The sequence below is a fragment of the Lactuca sativa genome, chromosome 1 (assembly GCF_002870075.4).
Source record: "Lactuca sativa cultivar Salinas chromosome 1, Lsat_Salinas_v11, whole genome shotgun sequence".
In the NCBI taxonomy this organism is placed as follows: Eukaryota; Viridiplantae; Streptophyta; class Magnoliopsida; order Asterales; family Asteraceae; genus Lactuca; species Lactuca sativa.
Window position 1 is genome coordinate 162626652 of NC_056623.2, and position 26402 is coordinate 162653053.

Sequence of the window (26402 nt, forward strand, 5' to 3'; positions counted from 1 at the left end):
CAGAAGACAGGACGCAAGTCGAACCTTGTCCCCCTCGGGACATCTACTAGTGTGGAATGCATTGGTGACATTCACCAACCACCTGGTGCTCGCAATGGGGTCTCGAGCCCTATGGTAGTCGGGAGCTCCACGAGCTCTGAACTCCCTAAAGGTCAGTGTATGCGACCCCATCATGGCCGCTACCTCAGTGCGGAAAACATTAGATCTCTCGTCCAAAAGCTCAACAATGCCCTCCTTAGTCGTGCTGAAGATCACAGGAGTCTGGTCTAGTATGCCGCGCGTGATCTCTGAGGAGATGAATTCCCTAGTATGCTCGTCTAGCTACTCATCTCCAGATCCTAGGCCTAATCCCTCACCTGAACTGCCAACTGCTGGTCTAGGGCGTAAAACCACCATTCTGAAAAACACATCATATCAAACATTGGAATACTAACAGAACTCGAGGGATCACATACACTACAAGTTCCCTGGATTCATCTCAGGCTTCCTTGACTTGAGTACAGATTCTCTGCTTTCTTTAGTACGGGCCCATACTACCTTCCACATTTATTTGTACTTTCCTCAAGAAGTGCCTTGACATTACCAATTCCCTTCTACTACTAGTGCTTCAGGCGCTACTCTCATCCTAGGCTTGCCCTAGGGTAGTCACCATCCTGCTCTCCGTTATCAGGTGCATAAGAAATCCCTGCTATCCTCCCCTAACTAGCTCTTGAATACTATTACGTATCACTCAGACTAGATAATTCATCGAATGAGAGATCCTGCCCTACAACGGTTGGACTCAAACAAGAGCTGTGAAATAAAGCAAGACCTAACCTTCTGAAATTATTTAATCCTTACAATATGTAACTTAACATATTTGTACTAGTTAGTAAAAGATAGCTAGAACTCCTAAAAGCACAAAGCAAGCAACATTCAAGCATTAAGTACATATAACCGAGCATATACTAATCAGGCTATCATACTGACTAATCTGTAGTAGCATGTAGTTCTTATATAGTTCATACACATATAACAGGCACATAAGGCATACTTCTTAGATCCTTAGTCCTAATCTAGCATGTAGTTTTCATATAACCGATAAGCATATCATAACATAAACTTGCATGGGTAATTTGGGAGTACTTACTTGAGCTCGGCTGATTGTATGCACCACACCCTTTTCTCTTTTCAAAGTTCTTTTCTTTTAAATTTTTCTAAAATTCTTTTCTTTTCTCAAAAATCCTTTTATAAAAATGGTTTTTCCTTGAAAAATTTGTACCACTTCCTTAGTTTGAGTTCAGACACACCAGAAAGTGTGCCTGAATCCCTCAAACCAAGGCTCTGATATCAACTTGAAACACCTCTGAACTACAGTCCAAAAATTTCGTTTTAAAATCATTAAAGAAAAACCCATAACTCATAAAACATCATAATAAAATCACATGTCATGTATCTCAAACATCATAACCAGAAAATGTATCAAAACATGTATCAAATATCAGAGTCTAAAATATCCCAGGCTGAAGACTGTGGTGTGTGCCATGCAATTATCCCAAGCCCTTCCCTTTGCTAGCTGAAGTACCTGAAACCAAACTGAAAACTGTAAGCACGAAGCTTAGTACGCTAACTACCACATACCATATAAATAACATACAACTAGGAGATACGAGCACTGCCCCACTCTCATGGAGATTCGGACCCCGCCCACACTTCGCTATCTAGGAGATTCGGGCCCTGCCCACACTCCAATTTCTAGGAGATTTAGGCCCACCCACACTCCGCTTCTAACATGCATATAAGTATCACACATAAAACAAGTATATCTATCAAACAATCACATAACTATACTCAAATATTACTATGAGATTCGGGCCCCACCCATACTCGACTGCTAGGAGATTCCAGCCCCACCCACACTCAGCTACTAACATATCACATATATGGGCCGACCTTGGTGCTTTCGACCCATTCCTACTCAAAAGAAACTTACCTCGTAATACTGACTGCTAAAAACTCGAGTGAGGAATCCCTGTCTACTGCTCTGGCGACTCTCCGACTATCAATTCCATAATAATACTTAATCAAAATCTGATAATCCTCTTTAGGGTAAAATGACCATTTTTCCCCTGGTCAAAGTCAACGTCCTGGTCAAAGTCGAAGTCAAGGTTAACTCCCAGTCAACCTAACTGGTCGAGTTATCTCCCCACTCGGTGAGTCTCTGTAGTGGTTAAACTTGTGGTCGACTGAGTCAACTCGTCGAGTCCCTTGACAGACTCATCGAGTTCTTTGTGTCATAATAATCAAGACAGCCGGATTCAACTCGTCGAGTCCTTCCTTGGACTCGCCGAGTTTCCCTGTCTGATTGAGCCATCCCAATGGATTAAGCTCCTTCCTTTCACATCTATGTTCCAAACTTCATCTATATACTAGGAATACACTCTTAAGGGTAAAGTTTCCAACTTTACCTGTCCTTAGTTCTTCTTAATGGGTTTAACCCAAACCCTAACTTCTTTAAGACATAAATCTTGATCCACAAGCCATATCACCCTAAACCAAGGCACAATATACTAGATCTAGGCTTTTATCGTCTATTGGTCACGTAAAGTCCCGAGCTTTCCTTTCATGCATGGTCTTTTAGGGCTAAACAGGCCATGTTCTTGCATACAAGCTTGCATGGGGCTTCCATGGTCATAAAATTTGCACCTTTATGCCATGGATCCCTTCCTAGAACCCAGATCTGAGATATAAGTCACTTGAGACGTCCCAATCCCAAGGATCAAGGTTCTTGAACCAAAACCTTCATAAAATGGAAACAAATAGATCTAAGAGAAAAAGGATCAAGTTCGAGACTTGATTACCAAAAAATGTAGCTAATGAAGTGTAGTTCCTGGATCTACTCCTTCCCACTTGAGGCTTCTATCTTCTTCTCATTCAACAATCTTCAAAAGGCACAAATAACACTCAAAGTGGCAAGAAATAGCTCAATAACACACAAGGTTGATTAGGGTTTCGAGAGTGGGCTGTGGAGGTGATGGAGGCTGGGGTGGAGGCCTGATATGATGTTTAAACAGGGTGTAACCCTAAAGATTAGGGTTTCATCTTGACGGATCTACTCATCAAGTCAAGGCTTTAGATTCGTCGAGTAGACCACTTAAATCCCGCGTCTAAATTGGCATCTACTCGACGAGTTAGGGCTACCAACTCGTCGAGTAGCTCTTACAAAATATATACTTAAATAAATTAGATGCGTACCAAGAACGGAACGTTACACCCACGACTAGACCATTAATATTACTCATCACAGATATGCTCTAGATCCACACACATTTTGTATATCAAAACAAAATGTCAGCCAAAGTTAACTACGAAGTGCCCGATATTATCAACAATTATGTTTTGAGTTCCATAACCAAACAAGATTTTCCAAAAGATTCAAGCTTTGTATCTACAAGCAACCCCTGGCAATCATTCAATCTCGCCACTACATACCCAAGGGGAGTTTATTCTCTCTCTCTCTCTCTCTCTTATTTTGCTCTTATTTGATTATTTATATAATGATGACATAACTTTAGTGTGGGGCATGGGGATCGAAATTAGTAAATACATGCTAGACAAAAATTGGTTCTAATTTTAAAAAATAATCTTTGATCAAGTGGCATGAAAATGGAGTTTATTGATTGATAATATGTGGCTTTCTTGGTTTAATAAAATAGTGAGACAAAAATGTAAACTTGTATAGTTTCAAGGATAAAAAAAAGTTTTGAATTGTTTCCAGAAATAGACCCTTGATCATTGTTCCAACATCACCATCACTTCAAATAAAGGTAATTGTTAATAAATGTAACGACAAAATTGCAAAAATGGTCCCTGTGGTATGCAAAATTTTGGGGTTTTAGTCCAAACCACGAGTTTTTTTGGAACCATAGTCCTTTTGGAGTGGTTTCTATGTGGTTTTGGTCCCTGGACTTAACTCCCGTTAAGTTGGAACTGTTAAGCCCCCTCACGTGCCTCACACGTGAGGGTAATTTCGTCATTTCATATGTCAGGGACCATTTTTGCATAAACGTTTTTTTGGATTAATTCCTTTTAAATACCCCCACTTCCTGCGATCTTCTTCCCCAACGTCTCTTTTCTTCTACCCTTCTTCTTCTTGAGCTCTGCTACAACAAAAATGGTGTTATGTTTTTGTGGAAAAGTTGTTGTGGTGAAAACGTCTTGGACCCCTCTGAATCCAGGAAGGAGATTTTTTGCATGCCCTATGAATGATTCCGTTTGTGGGTTTATTGGGTGGCTTGATCCCCCAATGTGTGCTAGGTCTAAAGCCATCATACCTGGTCTGCTAAGAAATTTGAATTCAGTGCAGGAACGGTGCAATGAGTTGGTTAGAGGTATGAACACGCTACAGGATCAATGCAATGGACTGATATGCAGGAACAACATGTTGGTGGCAAATGTCAGAGCATTGAAGGATGATAATTTGAAGCTTAAAATGTACATGTTTGGAAGTTGGTTTTTCTTTGTGATTGTATTCTTTTATATTTGGTTTGTGTAGGGGTATACTCTAAAGGGTGTTTTGGTCATTTTGTTGTAATTTTATGTGATCAAGTTTGTATTGACTTATGATGATAATGATATATATGTACAATTTTATGATGCAAGTGTAATGAATGTTTTACCAAAATGGTATGAATGTATAAGAATTAACATATGAATAGAAATGGTATGAATGTGTTACCAAAATATATATATTAGAACCAATTGTACATAACCAAAATGCACATTTCATTAAGATTTGTAATATAACAACCAAAGTTTCTAAACATAACAACCAAAGATTCTAAACATTACCAAAAGGGACACATTACCATACCTAAGATAACAACCAAGTTTTCATAACAACCAACCAAAAATTTTCAAGAAAATATTGTAAACATAACAACCAAGTTTTCATAACCAACCAAAATCATAGAAAACTCCATGCATGCATGACACATTACTTCTTGGATTGATTCCCACCTTGCCCTTTACAGGTCCTAGAGTTGTGTCCCTTGTTCTTGCATTTTCTACAAGTAACACTGATATGCTTCCTTGATAGCTTCTGCACTCCATCATTTGTTGGTTTTTGGGAACCTCCTTCTTGTGCAGCATTCACTCCATCACCTTGACTTGCCTTCTGCTTTTTGCTTAACCTTTCCCCCTCACTTTGTCTTATCTTTTTCTTAGGCCTTCCCACCTGAGTGCGATGTGGAGGAGGGATTAGCTTTGTGGGACATTCACTTTTGGGCCACATGGATCTACCCTTAATTGGCTCCACCTTAAAAGAGTAAGCCTTTTTCCATGTCTCTAGAAAATACACCTTGTGAACCCATTTGTAAATGTCAAGCTCAACCTCTGGGTCTTTACTCATCTCATTCATAGTTGCAATTGCATGTCTGCATGGAATTCCAATTAATTCCCATTTTCTGCAAGTGCATGTTTTGTTCCTAACATCAACCACATGTTGATCCTGCAAAGCTCCTGTGACTTGATACTTGTCTCCCCCATTCCACCTAGCAATGTATTGTGAAGCAACTGTTTTTCTTGCAGCTAGGATGTCTGTTGCTGTGGGTGTTAGTGGACCTTTATCCTTTTTCATTTCCTTCATGACATTGCATATCCTCTTCATTAGATACTCCCTTATGAATTCCAAACATCCAATGATAGGTTTATCCCTTCCTTTCTCTATCTTCCCATTAAACACTTCACACATGTTTGATATCAACACATCAGAAACTGCTCTTCCTGTGTGTAAATTACCATTAAAAAACATTTAATACAATTCACATACAAGTAAAACAGTTCACTAAGTGAAAGACATAAGGACCAAATTGGAATATATAGATTTACCTGAAAAATGACTCCTTGCCCAATGTTTAGGAGGAATTTGCTTCAACCATTCACATGCCTCCTTATCATACTGACTAAACTCCTTCATCAAATGTTCAAACTCAGGAATGGTGGTAGCTGATGCACACCTCCATAAGTGGTCCCTGTACTCTGTTTGCCTCCATCTTTTCCTCATATTGTCATGAATATGTCTGATACAATATCTATGCTCAGCATTGGGAAAAATTTGCTCAACTGCAGTATGTAAACCCTGCAAAATTAATTGTCAATCATTAGAATTAATTTACAACCACACTTTAAATGACCAAATGTATAAAAACTACTTCCAACTTTACCTTTTGCCTATCACTTATGAAAGTAAAATTTGAGTTTCTTCCAAGGTCCAAGTCATCCCCAAGGTTATCTAAAAACCATTTCCAGCTTTCTGTGTTTTCAGACTCAACAATCCCATATGCTAATGGGTAAATTCCATTATTGGAATCAAGACCAACTGCTGAAAGGACTTGCCCAGGGAATGGTCCTTTCATGAAGGCACCATCAAAACCTAATAAGTCCATAAGGCATGCCTTGAACCCTTTTTTCAGTGGACCCAAGCACACATAAATTCTTCTAAACTGCCTAGTTGGGGAATCAGGGTTAGGCTCAGAACATACATCTATTTTCACTGTGGTGTCTGGGTTGGTGGCTTGAAGTTCGAGAACATAGTCCCTCAACAGTTCATACTGCTTTGTGTAGTCCCCAGTTATATGCTTTCTTGCCTTATCCTTTGCCCTGAACACCTTGTCCATACTAACACCCACTTGGTAGGTCTTTTGAAAGTGATCTTGTATGGCTCTCAAAGGTATATCTGGATTCGCCTCAGCTTGATCAAAGATTTTCTTGCTGATTAAAGAAGCAGTACAAGCCCTGAGTTTCCTTGTTTGCAAACATGTGTGAGTTTGGTTTAAGGTCCTTATAAACCAGTCGGATTCAGGATTTGACCTAGATGCATGAATGTACCAAACACATGTTACTTTTTGTGTCTTTAATTCTTTACCCTTTCTTTTTGAAGTGGTAGCTTGACTACCCACTTGGCCTTTATTGGTGACAGGTACAACACCTCTACACTATGCCTTAAGCCTTACATTGTCATTTTTTTAAAGAAAAGATTCCTTCTTGATTCTAGTGCATGCACATCAATTGCCTCCTTTAATTATTTTTTACTATTAAATTTATCTCCAACTGAAAAAGATTGTTTATGTACTGCCCCAAGACTGCACCTTTTTTTCTTTTCTCAAATTCTTGATAAGAGCTCTTCTCTCTCTGTCTTGGTCGGATCCTTCATCCAAAGATTCAAATTCCTCATTGTTAATCACTTCCATATCTTCAGGTTCATGCCCATGAACAACATTTATACAAGAACCTTCCACATCACTTTCAACATTGAGAGTGAAGTCTCCCATGTCCACATCCACATCCTGTATATTGTTGTCAACATCCATTATGTCACCCATATGATCTTCATCTTCTATTTGTCTCTCATCTTCTTCATACTCTAGATCACTATTTTTAGATTCATCATACTCTTCAAAATTTGGATCACTTTCTTGAGATTCATCATCCTCTTCATACTCTTGATTACCCTCTTAAGATTCTCCATCCCCTTCATACTCTGCATTATCATCATCACTCCCAATCAAATTTTCCATAAGGTTATCAAATAACTTATTCAATTGTTCATCAGCATTATTAACAGGGGGGTGTTGTAGCCTTCTTCATCAACAATTGATGTCTCTTGAACAACATTTGCAGCCTCCCTAACACCATCCATCTCATTAATATGAACATAAGTTGCTGCCTCCTGAACATTAGTTGAACCATCCTGATCATCATTCTTTTCCTTTGAAATGTGAACAACCTCATCAATATAATCTAAATTAAGCCTCTTGCTACAAGAACTTTCACCTATTTTGGAATTCCCAACCCTACCCCTTCTATACTCTAGTGAGAAACTATCATTCTTACTCCCAAAAAGAATCAGAGACATGAACTCACCAATAGGCTCACCATTACCATGGTTCACATTTTTCATTAGAGAATCTGCATGAACTTGACCCTCAACTTCAGCCCCTTGATCATCATTTTCTGGTAATTCCTCAATGACAACTTTACCCTTTGCATTTGGTGACATGAAGTAAGTCAATAAATTTGTCTTTCCATGCTTTGTGTACACCTCAATCAGCTTGTTATGTGCAATGTATTTAGAAAGGTTGATCACATCCTGATCATTCCCTAAAGCTCTAAGACCAAATTGAAAATCACCATTGGGTATCCTAAAATGGTAGTATATAACTGGGGATTCATCAGCGAATTTAGAATTCCGTGGGTCTGGGTAACCTAGGTCAAACATTATGGCATCAAGTTCATGCACAGAAAACTCATCAATGTCCACATAATCAACATAACGCACTTCACCTCCAATGTACTTTATATCAGGTAATTTAGTAAATTTCCCACCGTGATGAAGCTTAATACTAAACCATGTGGGTGCACCAGCTAAAAATCAAAATTGTACATATTAACAAAGTTAAAATTTTGCATTTTTTTGTTCTAAATCAATAAGAAAATGCAAAGTATAAAAGTTAAAGAAAACAGAGCAGCTTACCATATACAGTTGATACATCAACAACTTCGTGTTTTGGTCTGATATGCCACATTACGAACACCATTTCGTATTAAACGTATGCCCTTATATGTGTAGTGTCGATTATCTTGTTTGGATAAGCAACGAGGGTTTTTTGCAGGTTCAATGGAGCAGAAGCAAGGAGGGAGTTGGGGAGTTGACGAGTGTTGGGGAAAGTAAATGAGGGGTAAATGTCAATTAATCCAAAAAAAACGTTTATGCAAAAATGGTCCCTGACATATGAAATGACGAAATTACCCTCACGTGTGAGGCACGTGAGGGGGCTTAACAGTTCCAACTTAACGGGAGTTAAGTCCAGGGACCAAAACCACATAGAAACCACTCAAAAAGGACTATGGTTCCAAAAAACTCGTGGTTTGGACTAAAACCCCAAAATTTTGCATACCACAGGGACCATTTTTGCAATTTTGTCTAAATGTAACTAATCCTTAAATGATTTGAAATTAACATCAATTATCTACAAATAATTACCTGTATTATAGACTTCAGTGGAATCGGCGGTTAATCAAATTGTTGTAAATGAAGACACTGATACCGAAATTCATAATTTTGTTAATCGACTCTTCAAAACTTCTTGTACTCGTAGTATTAGTAAAACCAATACAATATGTCTAAGATTCGAATTTGAATACGTTAACTTTATGTGTTTCTGTTTAGGATAATAAATAGATTAACTAGGAATAACACTGAATCATGATTTTAGGATTAGAATTTCATTATTTATTGAAAAGATTGACAAAAAAAAAAAAAAACAATGACTCAAATGCAAATTCAACGATTTTATCGATTCCAATTAGAAGACTAACATTGAATCGTCAATTATTATTGGACTAAGATTCCTTAATTAGAGAGAGGTTAATATGTTTTCATAATATTTAAAACCCTTATCATGAAAACTCCATAAAAACGAAACAAGAAAAATAACCACAATTATTTATTAGCATGAAAACATTTAAAACCATGTTTTAACCACTTATGTGTACATTTACTTGTCCCCATTGATGAAAGAAAACATACTCTTGAACAAAGTTAAAGCGTTTTCACGAAAAGGTGGATACAAATGGAAGACATGTCCCTCTCCTTTGGCTTCAATTATATCAACTTGCCCATTCCATGCACTATTCACCAGAACATCATGATAATACCATCCTCTATCCCTCAACAAATCTTTCTCAGCCACAGAAACAAGTACCCTTCGACACCCTAACTTCGAAAGATTCGGATCTTTAGCCGGGTTTATCAACGGGTCATTCAAACTGCTAAACGACGGGTTCATTACACGCCATAGTTTTTCTAAGATATTTCTTTCCTTAACATCAGCATTCACCTCACCACCAATTAGTGTTTCTCCCCAGAAGTATGGATCAATCAACACAATCCCAGAAAGCTTCACTCGATCACCAAAAGCATCCAAGTCTTTTCCTAACCCAATCCGCATCCCCATTTGGTGAGCTATGTTTCCACCAGCACTTTCCCCACCAAAGAACAGACGTTCAAAATCAGCATAGTCATTAAGCCATGGCTCCCCACCGTTTTTAATTGCATGAGAAGCAACCCATTTGATGGCTTCCCATGAATCATCATATTGAGTTGGATAGAGATGCTCGGGGGCGCTTCGGTAATCAACAGAAACGATGATGGTTTGTGCTTCCAAAGCAAGCCTGTTATGGAAGGGTTGGAACATGGTACTGAACGCTGTTCCAAAAACGAAACCACCACCGTGGAAGTATATAAGGACAGGGAGTTTATGTTCTTGGGAGGTAATAGCTCCTGGCAGGTAGATCCTGGCGGAGAGGCCTGTTTCCGGTGAGATTTGGACATCTTTGGAGAGAACTCCGGTGGTGTGATCGGTTGAGGGAGGGGTGGTCTCTTCTCCGACTAGTCGTTCAATACGACCATTTTTATGGATAAGTATAAACGGGGAAAGGTCATGCTGTATCTCTTCAGGGTGAGATAAAGGCAAAGGAGCGAAGGAGAAAGCCATATCGAAAAGGAGAGAAATCTCGAGTTTGCGACCCAGTAGAGTGTTTTATAAAGCAGTGGATGCGTTAGTTTTTTATTTTCGATATTTACAATACAATGATTTATGATTTATCCTATAAAAAGTCAAATGAGAAAAAGTATAACCAACTAAAAGTAAAAAATCCAAAATAGTGAAAATATCGGGAGAACAAATTGTGGCCGTTAATTTGTGATAATGAATAGCTAAAATTGGATCTGGAAATTGCCTTTTATCTTTATCAAAACGCGATGACATTTTGTAAATTGTAAATATGACCAAGAAATGAAAAAGTTCCAGCAAAGGTCAAAGAGTAAGGGGGCTTAGTTGTCAAAATGCTAAAAGAAACACGCTGCTCATTGAAGAGATCCGTGGAGTCTCTATTCTAGAGACAAGCCAGGTGTCAAAAATATTTATAGAAAATCTAATTGAAAAAACTAAAATTTTAAATTTAATTATATAAAAAATACACGTAATTATGAAATATTCGAAAAGAAAATTTAAATTTTTATTCTTCTAAAACCGACAAAGTGATGCGTGTATGGGGATTGATTTCGGATAGGTGGGGAGAGAGAGAGAAATAGGGCTGATTTCGGATAGGTGGGGAGAGAGAGAGAGATAGAACACGAGATTGTCAAGTTAGAGAAGAGGATAGGGTTAATTCTTACCTCAAGACCTATTGAAGCAATAACTAGTTCGAGTGCCAAGAACTATTGACACGCAACAAAACACGATAAGAGACCTATCTTATGTGATAAAGAGAGCAAATTGCAACAAGTTCAAGCGATGTTTTATTCCATAGAAATCCGCCCTATATATAGGTGATAGAAGCCATGGCTTATAATAGTGAAAAGGTTCATCATTAACAGCTTTTATTTAACTAGCTTTATTAACTACCTTAATAACTTCAAGGAAAAGACTAGAAACTCCGAAGACTTCCAATTTCGGCCATGCTACACAAAAGACTATAAAATAATGAGTGATCACCAACAAGTCCAAAAAAACTCGGCCACATCTTCCATGTAACAAAAAAAAAAATCGGCCCGCCCCATTTCAATTCCAAATGCAAGAAATTAAGCACACTCCAAAACCCAATTTATTAAAGCCCCTCCTAAGCAAGTAATCCATTTTTAATTGGGCTATCGAGGTCCAAACATATATCACAAAGAAATTATCTAAATATAAAGAAAATTTGAACAATTTTCTCGCGACTATATTAATGATTTCGAAAGAATAGTTTTTAAAAACAATTTTGTAAAAGTTCACTAACGAAATATTTTTTTTTTAAATATGGCAGAAAACTTTTTGTTTTTAAATTCAAAAATAATTAGAAAGTGATTTGTACACAACAGTTTTTTGCCATACACAACAATTTATGCATTATAGGGTTGTATAGTATAACATTTTAAAACACCAATTGTTGTGTATGGAGAAAAATTGTTGTGTACAAATCATCTCCCAAAATAATTAAAAGTATTGTTTTTACAATTTTAGTAAGTTTACTAAAATAATTTTGTTTAAATCTTATTGTTAAAGGGTCGTATTATTTTAAGGGATTTTCTAATATGTGCCCTAAGGGCACATATAAGAAGTATTAATTAACCACAATTATTATCATACTTAAATGTGAAATGCATTAATTATGAAGATTATTAATGAATTTTATATTTAATTATGGTAATATTTCTTCTAATTAATGTGTTTAATATTTAATTATGGTAATAATTGTGATTAATTAACACTTCTTATATGTATCCTTAGGGCATATATTAGAAAATCCCTTATTTTAAAACAGAAATTCAAGTTTTTATTTAAACTACGATATGGAATTTTGTGTTCTCTAAAAATATGAAAGAATTCTTATATATCTTATAATAGAAACTTTTTAAAATAAATTTGTAAAAATAAGTTTGCATATGATCCAAATATATAGAATGAAAATATATTCTAATTCAACATATTTATTATCACATATATCTAGTAAATTGACGGTACGATAGAGAAGCAAACCGATCATTCATCTCTATATATTCTGTGTAGATTCTAGTGGTGGAGAAATAATTTTAAGTATGAAGCATATGGAAACCTTCCATTAGGACCAATCATTCCTTTATATATTTTATGTGGTCCTTGATCTATTGTTTGATTTGGAGACAGAGAAAAAAAAATCCCTATTCATATTCATATTTATATGAATCTTACTTGTCATGAATTTTATATGATCATCTACGTTTGTTTTTGTTGGGGTATGATTATAACACAACACAACAAAAGCATAAAAACAAAAAACTTGATAAGTATACTCCACATGAATTATGTTCTTAGGAATTTTAGCAACCAAACAATAATAACAAGAGTAGACCGAATGATATTTTTCACTTTACTTGTATTAATATCTTCTAACTTCTCTTGGATGATTAAAACCATATTACTTCTTTCTTTACTTGGATTAATATCTTCTAACTTCTCTTGGATGATTAAAATCATATTACTTCTTTGTCTTGGATGAGAGAGAGCAAACCAGACAATGATAAAGCAACAAGACCTATCTCTTCTTTTCTTTAGTGGCCAAAACCACACCCCATGAGAAAGGATGGAAATTACAAAGAGCTTGAGAGAAACATAGGGAGATGTGACAACCCGAAATTTCTATCTTGTACAACCATTCAATTCAATCAGAGTCAGACTCGTTTCTGCTATCTTTTAGCACTGTTTAGAGTCAGTTTGAGTGTTCTAAGCCTAGCACATTCAAGGTTTGGGTTTAGGGATGAGTCTTCTTAAGTTCACCACTTTTCATTAAGGCCAAACACTCCTTCAAGAGGAGTGTACGGCCGTACACATGGGTGTACGGCCGTACACCCCCTCATGGCCGTACACTCTCCCTATATAAGTGATACTTAGCCATTTTCCAATACTTTTTACACTTCCAAGCCTAAATTTTGGATTTTTCTCTCAACTATCATCAAGTTTCTCACCTAGATATTCAAATAAGTAAGTGTTTCATCCTTTGATTAGTTGACACATGGCATTATCTAGTATCACCCTTTGATTTCATCCATGAGATTCATCTTTTGGGTTAGATCTTCAAAGAACACCAAGAACGCACACTAGTTCTTGGACCTTAAACACCCCCTTCAAGCTTCTAAAACGTGAGTATTCCTTCCATAGCTTGATATCTATTAGAAACTCTTGAGCTTCATCATAAAATCGACCATTTTTTGCAAGAACATCAAGGGTGTACGACCGTACACACCTCATGTGGTCGTACACACCCTTGTTAAGGTTTTTAGTGGCCATAAACTTCCCTTAAGGCTAAGCATGTGTAACGCCCGGGTTTCGGGGCTAAGCATTTTTAACAATGTAATAGTCTAGGTCAACTATTGTAACTCTTTTTGAAGTAATAAAGATGCAATATTTGAGTATTTTGTGAATTATATGAATTTATATGCTTACTATTTAATTATAAAGATATAATTAATAAAGAATAAAAATAAGCGTCAAAATTAAATTGTGATATAAGTCTGATATATTTACATAAAGTTGTAGAGTACGTTCCCGCCTACGCGTGGATATAAAGAACGTCGAAAACGGAGTTCGTATGCAAAAGATACGACAATTTTAAGAAAATCAGACAGTAAAACACTACTTTTCTTTAATCGCGTAAAACCGAATCGATCCTTTGAGGTACTTATACTTTGCCGACGGGATTTACGAGAGCGTTTTTGGACTAAGGATATGGTCTAGTATTTGATTTCATACTCGAAATATTTTTAACGAAAATATTTACAAAAGTTGCGAAAACGGACACCGTGTGCCGTTTAGACGCAAAACTTTAAGTGCAATTTCCCGGAGTTCCGTAACTCCAAAAATTAATCCGTTCGGGTTTCTGGAATCTTTGAATTACCCTCTTTCATAAGAAATTTTTGAAAATGCAATCCAACGTCGGGATCTCGATTCATCAATTTATAAGTGTTTTAGACAAGTTAAAGGATTAAACTACCTTGTGGGACCCACTAATTATGAGCACCTATTTCCAGCTCATTCTTTGCTCACGTGACAGCAACCCTCTCCATTCCTTTCTTTTTTATCTTGAATGCAAGCTTCCCCAATCAAGTACAAGCATGGTGATTGAAGCATGGGCTTCTCTTCTATTAGTGTATCCCCTTACACTATAAATAGAGCTTCATATCATCTCCAAAAAAAATCACACCTCAATCTTTAGCTTCTCTCTCTCTCAATCTTGATCTCTATCTCCCTCTATATTACCTTGAAGATCATCACCATAAACCACCATTCCACCACCCCCTGTTGCCGCTGCTTTGTGAGTACTCCACCATCACAATTTATTTATTTTTGTATGTTACATTCGTTAGCAAATGGCCAAGAACTAGTTTATTTATTTATTTTGCTTTGTTGTGCTTAATCGAAGAAGAAACAGGAGGAAGTGATTACATTTCATTCAAATACTAGGTGTGAGACCCGTATGTTATACGGGTTGATTAAAATAAACTGTTAAATACGAATGATTAAATGGGAAGTTTATTTTAATTTGAACTTTAAAATAATTATAAAATTATAAGAAAAAAACATGAAAGAAATTAAAAGTATTTGTTTAGTTGTTAGACCCATTTACTAAACGTGTTAATTATAACAAAATGTTAAATACAAAGGTTTAAACTGTAAATTTATTTAAAATTAAATTTGAAATTTGAAAATTTACATTAATATAGTAATTATGATATGTTTAATTTATGGAAACTAACTTAATAATATATTGAAAAATGAAAAATGAAGTAAATGACAAATGAAAAATAAATATTTCAAAATTATGACAAAATGACATGTGGCATAATGCATGAAAGAATGACATGTGGCATAATGCATGAAAGAATGACATGTGGCAAATCATTTTCATTTATTAAAGAGGATCTGTAACTCACGATGTATGAATGAAAGAGATGCACTGTGCAAACTTTGATTTGCTTTATTTCAATAAAACCCATGATCTTTTTTGAATTTATGAGATTGACCCCTCTTTTTTTTAAATGGATTACAAATCATGCCTCCACTATTCACACTTCATTACGAAATTAATTTTAAACCCCCTGCCATGGAAATTATTTACAAATTTAGTCCTAAACACCTAAACTAGGATGTATATGTTCCATATTGGTCACTCATTTGGAAATTATATTTATAATTTAGTCCAACTAAATTATTTAATTAACATAACAGACACTATACCTTGGTTAATTACCAAACTACCCTCCAAATATTAATTATATTAATATTTCCTTAGGAAACTAAATTTTCTCGGAGATTCGTATTCACGGAAAACTACTCGACCTTCTCGCATCCATTCCAGAAAGTTATTCGTCTATCGAACGTTAAAGTGAGTGCATAGTTACTTTCAGCTTACACATAGATATGAAGTATTTTATATAAATTACGTGTTGTGTGTGCATATTATCTGTATACTTGTTATCTATGCTGGATGAACGATTTTATAATTTTTTTTTAAATGATATAAACTATATATGTATTTTATATCTACAAAATGTGTTTGGTAAAACATGGGTAGATGTAATAGTTGCTGTGTGACAAAATAAAATAATGAGAGGCCTCGTTATAGATGTTATTGATGATCCAGTCATCTAGCGGAGTATAGATGATGACCACAGACTATTCTAGACAGTCAAGTGGAACACTAGCAGGCTCGCAACTTGTAGGTGTTTATTCGAACTGTGTGTTTATTTAAACTGTGTGCTCACCAGATGTACTCCATCCCCCACATGGTTGCCTTAAGGACATTTGTTGCTGAGGAATCCCCTTAGCAGTAGTGTCCATCCCGATGATAATCCTTAGGATAGGTCCCTTATGATAGATGCTTAGGGATGTAATGTGAGGATAATGGGAACGGGTAATCGGGTTTGTTTAATTTAATGAAGTTAATAAACTTATTTATTGTGGGTTGAAAACCCTATGTGCTCACCAGGCTCCCAAGCCTGACCCACTCAGTTTCTTGTATTACAGGTAGTGGTACATGAGCATAGATGTGATGTTTTGGACGAGGGATTACGGATATAGGCCTGTAGATATGAAATAATGTAGTAAGGCTTATATTGTACTGTTTATGCTTTTGATCTGTACGAACATGACATCCCGAGTCTTTTAATGAAATACATTTCTATGGAAATGCTTTTGATAAATCTTTATCATATTTTGTTTTGGGACAAATTCCGCAATGCTTTTATTTAAAATGTTACTCAGATTTTTAAACAAAGCATAAACAAACCGGTCTTTTCTGGCCGTGATTTTGGGGATGTCACAGTTGGTATCAGAGCATTAGTTTAAGCGAACTAGGAATTTGTAGGATTTCTAGACTTAAACTTAGAATGCTAAGCGATGATTGTGAGGTGTGAGCACTAGCTTATTTTAGGAATTATGCCTAAAATGCTTTTATGTGCTAAATGCTATTATTTGTTCGGACCTATGGTCTGTTGCCGACCGGATCTGGAAACCTTATGTGTTTAGGATTCTAAACGTACGACTACGATATTAGAACTAGCATGTAAACGTTTCGGAGTGATAAGGATGATTTAACCGTCTGTCCTAAATAAAGATCTAAATTCACCTTATTCGGTGTATAGATCAAGATGGCAAGGACCCGTAGCGGAAACGTGAATGCAAATGGAAACAGAAACCAACCCCCAGTGATTGAGAAAATACCGGTTGTGGAAGCCGCTGCTGAGCCAATAACGATGGCCGGAGTGCAAGCAATGATCCAGGCGATGTTAGATCGTCAAATGGAGGAAACCAGACGTTTGATCCAACAAAATCGAGAGGAAGCGACTATTCAGATCGAACAGCCCGAGTTGAATGAAGGGCAAACTGAGGAGGGAGACTACAGTGGAACTGTTGGTCAAGTCAACCCACCAATAGTTCAACAAAACAACCAAGATGACGGAGTCGAGAGAAATGGATGCAAGTACAAGGACTTTCTGACTTGCAAGCCATCGACTTTCACGGGAAAGGAAGATCCAATCGGAGTCATGGATTGGATCTCGGAAATGGATTTAGCTTTCATGACGTGCGGTTGCAGAGGAAAGCTACAGACCACGGTTGCAGTGCGTCAGTTTCGAGGAGGCGCTGTACGTTGGTGAAATACCTTGGGAAAGACTTTAAGACCCAACAAGCCCCTGCAACTGACATGGGCAGAATTTCTGGTGCAATTCAAATGAAAGTACTGCTCAGCTCAAAACCTGCTCGAGTTAGAGAACCAGTTTCTAACCCTGAAGAAGGGAAACATGTCAATCGATGAATACACGAACAACTTTACAGAAAAGATGGAGTTTGCCTTGCGTCTTGTTTCGGATGAGCTGACGAAAATTGACAAGTACGCTAAGGGACTCCCATGGGAGTACGCGGTGCCAGTGCGTCAGGCACCTACTTTGGAGGCAGCTATCTGGGCTGCCAAGTCTGTGGAGGACATGATTAAGGGAAGAGCTGCCAGCAAAGTCGAGGTTGGCGAGAAGAGGAAATTTGAAGGGTCTGCTAAAGCTAACAAAAAGAAGAGCAAGTTCGGTTCAAAGAAGTTCGGGGGAGGAAATGAATTTAAATGGTGCGAGAAGTGCAAGAAGAAGCACTCGGGAAAATGTGGCGAGGAAGTAACCTGCTACAAGTGTGGGAAAACGGGGCACTATGCCAATGAGTGCACCACCAACAAGAGGTGTGCTATGAGTGCCGTGAAGAAGGGCATATTGCTAAGGATTTCCCAAAGAAGAAAGATGCTGGAACGCCCAACATTTCACCGAAGCTGAAGGCAAGAGCCTTCCAGATGACGCTCGAGGCTGCAAGGGAGGCAGCAGACGTCGCTTCAGGTACCTTTCTTGTAAATGATTTGCCTGAAAATATACTATTTGATTCCGGAGCCAACTACTCTTTTGTATCGCATAAATTTGGTGGGAAATTAGCATTGCCTGTAGAAAAACTTGATAATGCCCTGATTGTAGAAGTTGCCAGTGGCAAGTTCATACATGTTAGTAACCGTATTAAGAACGTAGTCATCGACCTAAACGAAAACGAATTCCATGAGGAGCTATTACCCATAGAGTTAAACGGTTTCGACATCGTTTTGGGTATGGATTGGCTTAGCGCCAACGATGCCGAGATATTATGCTGAAAGAAGATAGTTACAATAAACCCACCCGGAAAGGAATCATTTATGGTGTACGGGGACAAACACAGAGTGAATTCTGGAATCATCTCCCTGATGAAAGCCAGGAAATGTTTGTCCAAAGGATGTGCATCATATTTGGCATTCGTAATCGATGCTAAGAAGGAGAAGAAAGAGGTGCAGAATATACCGGTTGTGTGTGATTATCCGGAAGTCTTTCCCGAAGATCTTCCCGGATTACCACCTGATAGACAAGTGGAGTTCCGTATAGACTTGTTACCAGGAACAACACCGATAGCAAAGGCACCTTACCGATTATCACCGACGGAGATGAAGGAGCTCATGACGCAACTTCAGGAGCTGTTGGACAGCGGTTTCATTCGACCTAGTTCATCACCCTGGGGAGCTCCGGTGTTATTTGTGAAGAAGGACGGAAGCATAAGAATGTGTATAGACTACCGAGAGCTGAACAAGGCAACGGTGAAGAACAAGTATCCATTGCCGAGGATTGATGACCTATTCGATCAGCTGCAAGGTGCGAGCTACTTCTCAAAGATCGATCTTAGGTCGGGATATCATCAGCTGAAAGTGAGAGATCAAGATATCAAGAAGACTGCATTCAGAACGAGATATGGACACTATGAGTTCTTGGTTATGTCGTTTGGACTAACCAATGCTCCAGCAACATTCATGGATTTGATGAATAGGCTTTGTAAACCATTCCTTGATAAATCTGTGATAGTGTTCATCGACGACATTCTGATCCACTCGAAAAGCCAAGAGGATCATGGCAAGCATCTACGGGAAGTGTTGGAAGTGTTAAAGAAAGGGAAGCCTTACGCCAAGTTCTCTAAGTGTGATTTTTGGATCTGAGAAGTCCAATTCTTTGGTCATGTGGTTAACCAAGAAGGGATAATGGTTGACCCAGCAAAAATCGAAGCTATAATGAAGTGGGAACGTCCGAAAAGTCCCACGGAGATTCGGAGCTTTCTAGGATTAGCTGGATATTACCGACGATTTATCCAAGGCTTTTCTTTGATAACTGCTCCGTTAACAGCTTTGACCCATAAAGGAGCTACATATACGTGGAGTGAGAAACATGATGAGACATTCGAGAAGCTAAAGAAGAAGTTATGTGAAGCACCGATACTTTCTCTACCCGATGGAGTCGAAGATTTCGCGGTTTATAGTGACGCTTCTAGAGTTGGGTTGGGTTGTGTTCTGACCCAAAGAGAAAAGGTGATAGCATATACATCTCGACAATTGAAAGAGCACGAAAAGAACTACCCAACTCACGACTTGGAGTTGGCAGCAGTAGTTTTCGCTCTAAAGATATGGAGGCATTATCTCTACGGCACGAAGTGCAACTTGTTCACTGATCATAAGAGTCTTCAGTATCTCTTTAATCAAAAGGAGTTAAACATGAGGCAACGACGCTGGCTAGAACTAATCAAGGACTATGACTGTGAGATACTTTACCACCCAGTTAATGCAAATGTTGTTGCTGATGCTCTCAGTCGGAAAGTCAACCTTGAAAGGAAAAGGCCAAGAGCGTTGAGAATCGAAGTCGTCTCGACAATTGTGGAAAGTATCAGGAAAGCCCAAGAAGAAGCTTTAGAGAAGAATGACCGAAAGGAAGAACGTTTGGGTGAAACGTTAGTGTTCAGTGCAAACAGTCGAGGACTGAAGGTATTCCAAGATCGGATTTGGGTACCTAAGACGGGAGGAATAAGAGATCTTCTAATGGAAGAAGCACACAAGACCATATACTCGATTCATCCCGGTAGCACTAAAATGTATAGGGACCTAAAACCATATTACTGGTGGCCGACAATGAAGCTCGATGTTGCGAAGTATGTGGCTGAGTGCGTGACATGTGCGAGAGTTAAGGCACAACATCAGAAACTGTATGGGAGTTTAGAACCTTTACATGTACCCATGGGTAAATGGGAAGACATCACCATGGATTTTGTGACTAAACTGCCCAGGGCGAAGAACGGACACGACATGATTTGGGTAGTCATGGATCGTTTCACTAAGAGCGCACACTTCATAACAGCCAACGAGAAATGGTCTATAGATAAGCTTGCAAATGCTTATGTGAAAGAGATAGTAAGACTTCATGGTGTTCCTCTTACAATTGTATCTGATCGTGATAGTCGTTTCACGTCACGGTTTTGGAGGAGTCTACAAGAGGAGTTGGGTACAAAGTTATGTTTGAGTACTGCTTACCATCCGCAAACCGATGGCCAGAGTGAAAGAACGATTCAGACACTGGAAGATATGCTGAGAGCATGTACCCTCGAATTCCAAGGGAATTGGGACGAGCACTTACCTCTGGTAGAATTTTCCTACAACAATAGTTTTCACTCGAGCATCAAGATGGCACCTTATCAAGCCTTGTATGGAAAGAAGTGTCGTACGCCGTCTTGTTGGCTTGAAGCCGGAGAGAAGCAGTTTATTTGCCCCGAGATAGTCCATGAGACTGCTGAAAAGTTGAAGGTGATTAGGGAAAGAATGTTAGCAGCCTAGGATCGTCAGAAGAGCTATGCTGACAAGAAAAGACGACCGATAACCTTCGAAGTTGGGGATTCCGTTTTGCTTAAAGTCTCACCGTGGAAGGGACTTATAATATTCGGGAAACGAGGGAAGTTGAGTCCAAGGTTTATTGGACCGTTCAAAGTTCTTCAAAAGATTGGGAACCAAGCTTACAAGCTGGAATTGCCCGAAGAACTCAATAGTATTCATAACACCTTCCATGTGTGTTACTTGAGGAAATTCACGGGAGATGTTCCCGACATAATTCCAATCTCAGATTTAAGGATGGATGAGAACAAAAGGCTGATCGAAGAGCCTGAGGCAATTGTTGACCGTAAGACTAAGAAGTTACGACGCAAGATGGTCGACCTAGTGCTAGTCCGATGGAAACATTCGAATAGGCCAAATCTCACTTGGGAAACAGAGGATGACATGAGGAGTCGCTATCCACATCTGTTTGCTGATGCATGATTCCGGGACGGAATCAGCCTAAGGGGGGAGAGAATTGTAACGCCCGGGTTTCGGGGCTAAGCATTTTTAACAATGTAATAGTCTAGGTCAACTATTGTAACTCTTTTTGAAGTAATAAAGATGAAATATTTGAGTATATTGTGAATTATGTGAATTTATATGCTTATTATTTAATTATAAAGATATAACTAATAAAGAATAAAAATAAGCGTCAAAATTAAATTGTGATATAAGTCTGATATATTTACATAAAGTTGTAGAGTACGTTCCCGCCTACGCGTGGATATAAAGAACGTCGAAAACGGAGTTCGTATGCAAAAGATACGACTGTTTTAAGAAAATCAGACAGTAAAACACTACTTTTCTTTAATCGCGTAAAACCGAATCGATCCTTTGAGGTACTTATACTTTGCCGACAGGATTTACGAGAGAGTTTTTGGACTAAGGATATGGTCTAGTATTTGATTTCATACTCGAAATATTTTTAAGGAAAATATTTACAAAAGTTGCGAAAACGGACACTGCGTGCCGTTTAGACGCAAAACTTTAAGTGCGATTTCCCGGAGTTCCGTAACTCCAAAAATTAATCCGTTCGGGTTTCTGGAATCTTTGAATTACCCTCTTTCATAAGAAATTTTTGAAAATGCAATCCAACATCGGGATCTCGATTCATCAATTTATAAGTGTTTTAGACAAGTTAAAGGATTAAACTACCTTGTAGGACCCACTAATTATGAGCACCCATTTCCAGCTCATTCTTTGCCCACGTGACAGCAACCCTCTCCATTCCTTTCTTTTTTATCTTGAGTGCAAGCTTCCCCAATCAAGTACAGGCATGGTGATTGAAGCATGGGGCTTCTCTTCCATTAGTGTATCCCCTTACAGTATAAATAGAGCTTCATATCATCTCCAAAAAAAATCACACCTCAATCTTTAGCTTCTGTCTCTCAATCTTGATCTCTATCTCCCTCTATATTACCTTGAAGATCATCACGATAAACCACCATTCCACCACCCCCTGTTGCCGCTGCTTTGTGAGTACTCCACCATCTCAATTTATTTATTTTTGTATGTTACATTCGTTAGCAAATGGCCAAGAACTAATTTATTTATTTATTTTGCTTTGTTGTGTTTAATCGAAGAAGAAAGAGGAGGAAGTGGTTACCTTTCATTCAAATATCTGTAACTCACGATGTATGAATGAAAGAGATGCACTGTGCAAACTTTGATTTGTTTTATTTAAATAAAACCCATGACCTTTTTTGAATTTACAAGATTGACCCCCTTTTTTTTAAATGGATTACAAATCATGCCTCCACTATTCAAACTTCATTACAAAATTAATTTTAAACCCCCTGCCATGGAAATTATTTACAAATTTAGTCCTAAACACCTAAACTAGGATGTTTATGTTCCATATTGGTCACTCATTTGGAAATTATATTTATAATTTAGTCCAACTAAATTATTTAATTAACATAACGGACACTATACATTGGTTAATTACTAAACTACCCTCCAAATATTAATTATATTAATATTTTCTTAGGAAACTAAATTTTCTCGGAGATTCGTATTCACGGAAAACTACTTGACCTTCTTGCATCCATTCCAGAACGTTATTCATCTATCGAACGTTAAAGTGAGTGCATAGTTATTTTCAGCTTACACATAGATATGAAGTATTTTATATAAATTACGTGTTGTGTGTGCATATTATCTGTATACTTGCTATCTATGCTGGATGAACGATTTTATAATTTTTTTTAAATGGTATAAACTATATATGTATTTTATATCTACGAAATGTGTTGGGTCAAACATGGGTAGATGTAATAGTTGTTGTGTGACAAAATAAAATAATGAGAGGCCTCATTATAGATGTTATTGATGATCCAATCATCTAGCGGAGTATAGATGACGACCACGGACTATTCTAGACAGTCCAGTAGAACACTAGCAGGCTCGCAACTTGTAGGTGTTTATTTGAACTGTGTGTTTATTTGAACTGTGTGCTCACCAGATGTACTCCATCCCCCACATGGTTGCCTTAAGGACATTTGTTGCTGAGGAATCCCCTTAGCGGTAGTGTCCGTCCCGATGATAATCCTTAGGATAGGTCCCTTATGATAGATGCTTAGGGACGTAATGTGAGGATAACGGGAACGGGTAATCGGGTTTGTTTAATTTAATGAAGTTAATAAACTTATTTATTGTGGGTTGAAAACCCTATGTGCTCACCAGGCTCCCAAGCCTGACCCACTCAGTTTCTTGTATTACAGGTAGTGGTGCATGAGCATAGATGTGATGTTTTGGACGAGGGATTATGGATATAGGCCTGTAGATATGAAATAATGTAGTAAGGCTTATATTGTACTGTTTATGCTTTTGATCTGTACGAACATGACATCCCGAGTCTTTTAATGAAATACATTTCTATGGAAATGCTTTTGATAAATCTTTATCATATTTTGTATTGGTACAAATTCCGCAATGCTTTTATTTAAAATGTTACTCTGATTTTTAAACAAAGCATAAACAAACCGGTCTTTTCTGGCCGTGATTTTGGGGATGTCACAGCATGGGTCAGAGCACACTTCCTAGATGCTTAATAGGACCTTAAAACACTCTTTGGCATGTTTCTTTATGAGTGTACGGTCGTACACACTCATGGTCCGTACACACACTGGTTGTACACACATTAAACATACACATTTTGGCCGTATACACCATTGTGTGGCCGTACATCCCTTTTATGAAATCAATTATGATTGCAGCAATTCAATTTAAGTGTTTCCTAATCCGTAGGGTGGTTCCCTATCATAAAATAGTGGTGATATACACTAATTTAACACATATATATGTGTCATTATATGCTAAATAGGATTTGTGTGTGCTCGAGTCTTCACTTGACACTTAGCATCCTATACTGATCTTTGATTTGAATCACTCACTACAGGTGAGTTCATACCCCTTAACTTATCTTTTAATGATTTTAAATGCTTTTATGAGGGGAGGGGGTAAATACAAGTAGAAAACATATTAGTTTTATAATCAATTGATGGGTTTTGGTCATAAGAACATCCTATGTGCTCATATAAACCCTAATGCTTGGATCTAGGTTTCTCTATTGTACATGCAAGTTATCCAAGACTATAAACCCTAGATCTAGCATATGATAATCAATATAACATATAAATAAGGGTTTAGATCATACCTTGTTGTTATATAGCAATAACAATCACAATTCCTTCTTGTAATGACTTTAGAAAGCTTAGAGTCACAAATGTCACTCCTCTAATGGTTCACAAACACCATGAGCAAAAGGACGAAGAGAAGAAGAGAAGGAGGCTCTCAAAAACGTGTGGAAACCCTAACCAATTAGTTCACCACGTTTTTGGAGCATAAGGGTTCTATATATAGTAAGGCTATTAGGGTTATCTAACAAGGAAACCCTAATTTGGATGCTTAAGCCCTAAGAAACCCATGGACGGATTCTATGGGGAAACCCATGGACTCCTTTCCTTAAAGGCCTTGGACGATTTATAATGGGTTTCCCCATAGAATTCGTCCAACCTCATAATATAAGGCAATCCATGGCCCAATTGCAATTATCTTATAATTACAATTCTAGTCCCTAAGTTTAATTAATCTCTTTTAGTCACAAACTTAATTCTTATTAATTCTTGACTAATATTAATTAAACAATATGATTTCTCCTTTAATATATTATTCTCATAATATATTAATAAATCATATTTAATCCTTTCTCTCCATAATTCATCCTATCAAGTTGCTTTGGTGAAGGCAACCCAAAAGGACCATGCACCATCGGGTCAAGTACATACCAAAATAGTTATGGACTTAGACACTAATCCAACAGTCTCCCACTTGGATAAGTCTAACAACTATTTTGTGTATGACTTCAGATCCTGATCTACAATCGTAGCTTTCCAAAGCCGCTGTCAACTCTAATCCTATCAGATACGCGTGTCCTTTAGATAAGGGATCATATATTCCTCCATTCTAGATATCGTATAAGACATGATTTTTAATCATTCTTTCTATACTGTTTCTCGACTTCCGATTTATGACGACTGACTAATTGAACAAATCAAATTAGCCCTAGCCCGGCCGAGCAGTTACGTTTGTCATCACTAAATCATCGAGGGGCCCAAAGATACCGCTTTTATCCTACTTTGGATAAAAGGAACGGATAAAATTTGATTCAATGCTTGCTTGCACTCAATCACCGAATCACACACAACAATATGTTTTATGACACCAAGTTACTGGTGCGTCTACATATTATCAATGTGCAACCGACTTGCAAGATACAACTCACACATCTCGGTTTCAAGAATATATGATGTTATCGTCTCACCAATCACTTGTGATACAATTCATGGAGTGATCCAAGTGAGCGTGGGTTTAATCCAATGCTCAAATCATATTCATAAGCACTCATGAACGTTGCAGCAAACATTTGCTTATGTCTAATACCTTTTAGACAATCCACACACCAATTCACGACAGTCTTTATTCATACCTACTTCCAACATATGAATGACTGTGGGCCGTTCGAATAATTTGACTGTTCTCAACCAATTAAATTATTCAGGAAGTCAAAACATGCAAAGTGAAACACAGGAATAATACTAATCCCA

General features: G+C 37.6%; 2 protein-coding genes and 1 long non-coding RNA gene across 3 annotated transcripts; 1 reads left to right on the top strand and 2 right to left on the bottom strand.

Annotated features, from left to right (window-relative positions):
• Positions 1 to 4711: 4711 nt before the first annotated feature.
• LOC111912662 (uncharacterized) lies at positions 4712 to 6656 on the bottom strand. Its single transcript, XM_023908407.3, has 3 exons — positions 6204 to 6656; positions 5869 to 6118; positions 4712 to 5763 (listed from the first exon to the last, which is right to left on the bottom strand). Exons 1-3 carry the CDS (start codon positions 6654 to 6656, stop codon positions 4976 to 4978), a joined length of 1491 nt encoding a protein of 496 aa, XP_023764175.2. The 3' UTR covers positions 4712 to 4975.
• Positions 6657 to 9465: 2809 nt separating this feature from the next.
• Positions 9466 to 10618, bottom strand: LOC111912661 (probable carboxylesterase 13). Its single transcript, XM_023908406.3, has one exon. The coding sequence runs from the start codon at positions 10533 to 10535 to the stop codon at positions 9537 to 9539; it is 999 nt and encodes a 332-aa protein (XP_023764174.1). The 5' UTR covers positions 10536 to 10618; the 3' UTR covers positions 9466 to 9536.
• An 11759-nt stretch (positions 10619 to 22377) lies between these two features.
• On the top strand, positions 22378 to 24442 carry LOC111912648 (uncharacterized). The gene is made up of 3 exons (XR_002857236.3): positions 22378 to 22769; positions 23285 to 23377; positions 24018 to 24442. It is a non-coding gene; the product is annotated as an uncharacterized LOC111912648 (long non-coding RNA).
• Positions 24443 to 26402: the final 1960 nt, after the last annotated feature.

Bases quoted from the DNA above. Each gene is read 5' to 3' on its own strand.
- LOC111912662 (XM_023908407.3), bottom strand. From the start codon at position 6,656: ATGGACAAGGTGTTCAGGGCAAAGGATAAGGCAAGAAAGCATATAACT. The intron at 6,119-6,203 runs GTAAAGTTGGAA...TTAATTTTGCAG, and splicing joins TCATAAGTGATAGGCAAAAG to GGTTTACATACTGCAGTTGA. The intron at 5,764-5,868 runs GTAAATCTATAT...ATTTACACACAG, and splicing joins GGCAAGGAGTCATTTTTCAG to GAAGAGCAGTTTCTGATGTG.
- LOC111912661 (XM_023908406.3), bottom strand. From the start codon at position 10,535: ATGGCTTTCTCCTTCGCTCCTTTGCCTTTATCTCACCCTGAAGAGATA.